This window comes from Populus euphratica, unplaced genomic scaffold (assembly GCF_000495115.2).
Source record: "Populus euphratica unplaced genomic scaffold, PopEup_1.0 scaffold33.1, whole genome shotgun sequence".
Classification (NCBI taxonomy): Eukaryota; Viridiplantae; Streptophyta; class Magnoliopsida; order Malpighiales; family Salicaceae; genus Populus; species Populus euphratica.
Window position 1 is genome coordinate 671,453 of NW_011499906.1, and position 5,813 is coordinate 677,265.

Genomic DNA, 5,813 nt, shown 5'->3' on the forward strand with positions numbered 1-5,813 from the left:
TTTAATATGTTAAAAAAAAAATCTCCTTAAAATACATTCGCAACAAAACAAGTTTTTAATCTATAAATAACACATTAATCAACTTGTTAAATTACATAATAACCTTTTGTTCTATAACTAATTAACACTCCTTTGTCTCTCCATGTGGCCTATAGCTTTTTTATTCTAAATTGATTTTGAATTCATGATTATTAAAAATATGAATTTTTTTTCAAAACCTCTTAGTTTCTGAAAATTAATTAAAATTTTATAGGGAGACAAAAAAAATTTTATTAAAAGAAATTTAAGCAAATACTTGAAAAATATAAATGCTCAAAACATATCTATATATACATGAGATTTTATACCTTACAACTTGCTAAAAGCATTGCAGAAAATACCTTAGTAATTTTTATATATATTTGAGGAAAAACACCTTGGTAACATTTAAAGGATTAGAATTGATAAAAAGAAAGCTGGCATGGCAAAATATTTTGAGAGGACAGAGAAAGACACGGTAATTATTACTTATTACGTAAGTACAGGAGGTGGTAAAGTACATATTATTATTATTATTATTATTATATACATTTCTTTTCTTCATTCGAATTACGATCTTGTCCCCTGTTTCCCATGAAGTGTATTATCACCCTTCATTAATTATGACATGTTCGGCAACGCCGCGTGGCTGGGTCTTTGAAAAAACGTTTTTTTTTAATTATTATTTTATTATACTAATATTAACAAATTTATTTTAATATATTTTTAAATAAAAAATAATTTAAAAAACAAGTTTAATGTTAATACTAAAAAAAACTTTAAGATCTTACCATTTAACTATATTTCTAAAAGTTTTCATGTTAATACTAAAAAAAAACTTTAAGATCTTGTTTGATATTACCATTTAACTATATTTCTAAAAGTTTTTAATTTTTTAGATTGATTTTTTAATATTTTTTTAATTGTTTAAATGTGTTAATATTAAAAATAAATTTTAAAAAATAAAAAATATTATTTTAATATATTTTTAAATAAAAATATTTTAATGAAAAACATCTACCGTATTATTAAAAATATCCGAAGTCAACGCAACCGAACTGTTAACTCATGTTTTAACTTCAAAAGAAAATATAAAAATCCAAGAAAAAACTTTGAAGAATTTAATACAGAAGGCAGCATTATAACTGTTCACTGCATTGCTTGAGGGCATTGTAAGTCAAAGCATCCAATGAGCCGCCCGCGTTAGTTGACTGTGCAAAAATAGGCAATGTTGCTTAGGCAATAATTCTTCACAGTATGATGGAAGACAAGCCAGTACGAAGTGTGCAATCTCCATAGTTCCTGCTAGATTTGCTACCCGCCGCCGTTCACCGCGGGCAGAGCAAATTTATTTTAGGGTAAAAAATATCTCAGTCTCGAGATATTAATTTAAATGATAATTTAAATAATATAAAAAATAAAAACATTAAAAAAGCTAATAAAAAAAATAAAAACATGAAAAGAACAAATATGAATCTATTTTAATTATTAAACAACATAATGCTAACCTAGAAAGCAAGCTTAAAAAAAATATCAAAGCAAAACTAAAAAATGAAAGAAAATATAAGCTTTTTTTAAAAAAATAAATAAACTCAGATAAATTTTTTAAATTTGATCTAATTTTTAAAATTTATAATTTAAATTAAGTTTCAATTAAGAAGCTTAACTCTTAATAAATTTAATTTTAACCAATGAAATCATTGAAAAATATTAATAAAAAAACTTGAAAAAGCCTAAAAAAATAGAAATAAAAAGAATGATGATAAAATTTAAGAGAAAAAACTTATGGAGAGTGAAATTAAAAAAATAAATTAAAATTGACTCAAAACAAAATAAATAGCAATTAAAAGAATGAGGACAAAATTTGAAAGATAAAAAACTCGTAGGGGGTGAAATTAAAAAAATATAATCTGATAGATTATTTATAGATTAAAAAATAATAGGAGGTAAGCCTGATAGAATCAAACTGAAAAAAATAAAAAAGTTTAAAAAATAAAAAAAATCAGCTTTAAAAAAAAGAAAAAAATCAAGCAATTTCAGGTGAATCTCCTAAACTTGGTTTAATATCTAAAACTTACAATTTATAAAATCCTAAACCTTGGTTCAATTAAGAATCTTAACTCTCAAAAAATTTAATTTTATGGAATAATAATAATAATAAAACTTACAAAAGAAAATAATAATAAAAATAATAAAGAAAAAATTTGATAGAAAAATACCCAAGTAGGACGAAATTTGTAAAACAGAAGAACAATTAAAAAAATAATCTCAAATAAAATAAATAGCAACTAAAAGCACGAGGATCAAATTTAAAAGATAAAAGAATTGTAGAGAATGAAATTGAAAAATATTTATAATTTCATAGATTATCTGTATATTTAAAAATGATATGGGGTGAAATTGATTTTTTTCTAATTTCATAGATTATTTATATATTAAAAAATAATAAAGGGTGAAATTAAAAAACATTTGTTATTTCATAGCTTATTTTAAAATAAAAAAATAGTTATCAAAATGATAGAAACCAAATGTGAAGGAAAAAGAAATTAAAGGGACTTCTATGAAATTTTACATGGATTGCACAAATTCAAGGTAGAAAGAGAAGGGAAAAAAAAGATTTTCAAAACTAAACTAGAAGCGCTTCTAACACTCGTATCACAACACCATGTAGAGAACATTGAGATCTTTTAAATACCTTCCTGGAAGGCTATATTTGATGGTTAAATAATCTTATATGCACCGCTTGAGTAGTGCAAGGGCCGCTCACACAATGATTTATGTATTATAAGTATCAATAATTTTTTTTAAATAATAATATTTAATATATGTCAATTACAACAATACCTTTAAACAACCTTAAAATCTACAATAAAATCAATATAAAATGATCAAAATATCATTATGAGAGAATTATATTGTTTTATTTTTAAAAGACGTAAAAGTAATTTAACTATTAAAAAAAAAAGGACAAAAACACATATGAGGCAACAAGTATAAGAGTTTTTTTTTAAGCCAAATTAATAGTTTTATTGTGCATAAAAATTAAAAATAACAAATATAACCCCATATAATATGTCAAAGACAATTGTGTAATGGTTAAAAAAAAAACAACTTACCCCAAAAGCTTAATTCATTGTGAGTAAATTCATAATTATACTATTATAATAAATAGTAATTCATGTCTTGATGCATGGTAATATCACGTAATATCACTAACAGTTTTAGTTTTTTATTTATTTATAATTTCTCATCCTCCATGAGTGGAAAATCTCTTTCCTTTATTCAAGAGAAGAAAAGAAAATAATTCAAGTTGTTTAAAAAAGAATGCTCCAACGGTTTAAGCTTATGTAATAAAAAATTAAAAAAAGAACATGTATGCCTAATCACGCACATTAAGAAGTTAATCCCCTTTCTTTTCCTTATGGCAAGCGCAAGAAAAAAAGAAAGGATCTTATGTCACTTCATGTGAGAAGAAACAAAGTGTAGACACACAGTAAACAAAAGTGTTGTCGTCATTACAATTGCAACTAATTTCTTGCTATCTTGTTAATTAATAATTGATATTCCACGTCACCACTTCCAACCAGGCATTGGCCCCACCTGGAAGAGAGAGTGTGTGCGTGGCCTTATAAGAGCATGAGAAAGAAAAGAAAGCACAGAAACTCTCTGCAACCAATTCTCAATCATCTCCTCCTATTCTCCTCCTTCATAGGCGTGGCTTTTGGCTTTCATTACTCTCTCTCTCTCTCTACTCTCTACTCTCTTCTCTCTTTAAGCCATCGAGCATACAACAATGAATATGTCTGCTTTGTTCGTTTGTCTTTTATATTTCACATAGTGAGAGAGCAAAAGGACCAGAGTTCCAGTCTGTTTTGTCTTGGTTTTCTCTTTCACATAATCATTCTGGCTTCCATTATCATCTCCTTTACTTTCTTTACCTCTCTCTCTCTCACCCAGCTTTTAACACTATTTGAAGCAGACAACAAAGATAAAACAATATCATTCAATTTGCTACTATTTCTTGCGTAGTACTACTGTACTTCAGACAACATTCTCTATAAAGATATAGCATGGATAGATGGGAGAAACCACGAAGAGATGATAGGTATAGACACCAAAGGCAGAACCCATCTTTCTCCTCTACTCTTCTTGATGTTATCTACCGTTCCATAGATGAGTCTGGCAATGGCAAAGGAGAAGAAGAGCAGCTGATTTTCTACAGAGAAACCATGAGAAAGAAACATGAGATCAATCATGGCTTTAAAGGTGAAGAAATGACAAGTTTGCAAAGAGCATGCATGATAGAGAAGTGGATGGAGAAGAAAATTAGCCATGAGAAGGTCTCCATTAGGAGAAAATCCATGGCTGATTTCGACAAGAAATCTCGAAAAGATTTAGATTCTGTGCTGTTAAATTCAAGCTCGAGTTCTTCAGAATCTAGCTGTGGTGGTGGTTTTTCATCCTCAGAATCCGAATCAATTTATGGTGTCAACTCATCAAGATCATCAACAACTTGTTACACCATGCAAAGGCCTAAGCCTGTCAGAACCAGCATTTGTGCTAGGCCAGAGAAATACCAAAGACGTGAAGATCTTCATCAAACCGATATGTTTCAACATCATGAGAGGAATTACGCACCAAACCAGAAGGCAAAACCTGAAGGCAGTTTTGTCAAGACAAAATCAAAGGCCTTAAAGATTTACGGTGATCTCAAGAAGGTCAAGCAGCCTATATCGCCTGGCCGCAGGCTTGCGAGCTTTCTTAACTCTCTTTTCACTACAGGCAATGCAAAGAAGGCCAAGATTACGACGCCGGGTGGAAGTTACGAAGAGCGGAAGTTAAAGTCCGAGCAAGCATCTACATGCTCTTCAGCCTCTTCATTTTCAAGGTCTTGCTTGAGCAAAACCCCTTCTTCAAGAGGTGGGAAATTGAGTAGCAACAATGGAGCCAAAAGGTCAGTGAGGCTCTATCCTGTTAGTGTGATTGTGGATGAAGATTGTAGGCCTTGTGGGCATAAAAATCTATATGGAAATGATCGTCAAGAGATGAGTAGTACTTTAGTGGCAGCTGCAGTTACAACTGCTACAAGCAACAATGTTCCCACAAGTGATGAAGAGCTTAAGTTGCATGTCATGAATGAAAACCGCCGAATCGAGGAAGTTGCAAGGGATCTCTTAAAGAACTATCAAAAGAAGAAGGAAGAGCAGTTTGTTCATATGAGTACTGATCTTTGCAATGACAATACTCATCAGGTGTGTAGTGAGGAAGAAGAATCTGATGACGATGATGATATGGCAAGTTGTGCAAGTTCTGATTTGTTTGAATTAGATAATCTTTCTGTTATTGGAATAGAGAGGTATAGAGAAGAATTGCCTGTGTATGAAACAACTCATCTGGGTACTAATCGAGCCATTGCTAATGGCTTATTCCTGTAATTCTAAAAAAAAAAAAAAAACTTTTTTAATGAATGGTGCGGGGGTTTACATCAAGGAATAAGATTTCCTCTTTGTTTTTCTTTTTATTATTAAAGAGAATCAAATTAGATAGATTTTCAAGGAGAAACTAAGATATAAATATGTGCACAAAAGACCGTGATCATTATATTCATATAAAGAGAGATGAAGAAAGTAAAGAAGGAAGTGGCTCCAGATTCTACAAGCTTGTTCCCACTTGAGATGGGAAAAATCAAACAAAAGGGTAAAGATGGCCAAGTCAAAAGCATAGGCAGATTTTCTAACCCTGTCATCCACTGCAGGGAGGAGGATCAGCAACCTATTTTCCCTCCTGAATATTAA

General features: G+C 29.7%; 1 protein-coding gene across 1 annotated transcript; it reads left to right on the plus strand.

Annotated features, from left to right (window-relative positions):
- The first annotated feature begins 3,663 nt into the window (after positions 1-3,663).
- LOC105133408 (uncharacterized) lies at positions 3,664-5,507 on the plus strand. The gene has a single exon (XM_011037392.1). The coding sequence runs from the start codon at positions 4,089-4,091 to the stop codon at positions 5,451-5,453; it is 1,365 nt and encodes a 454-aa protein (XP_011035694.1). The 5' UTR covers positions 3,664-4,088; the 3' UTR covers positions 5,454-5,507.
- The last annotated feature ends 306 nt before the right edge of the window (positions 5,508-5,813 follow it).

Bases quoted from the DNA above. Each gene is read 5' to 3' on its own strand.
- LOC105133408 (XM_011037392.1), top strand. From the start codon at position 4,089: ATGGATAGATGGGAGAAACCACGAAGAGATGATAGGTATAGACACCAA.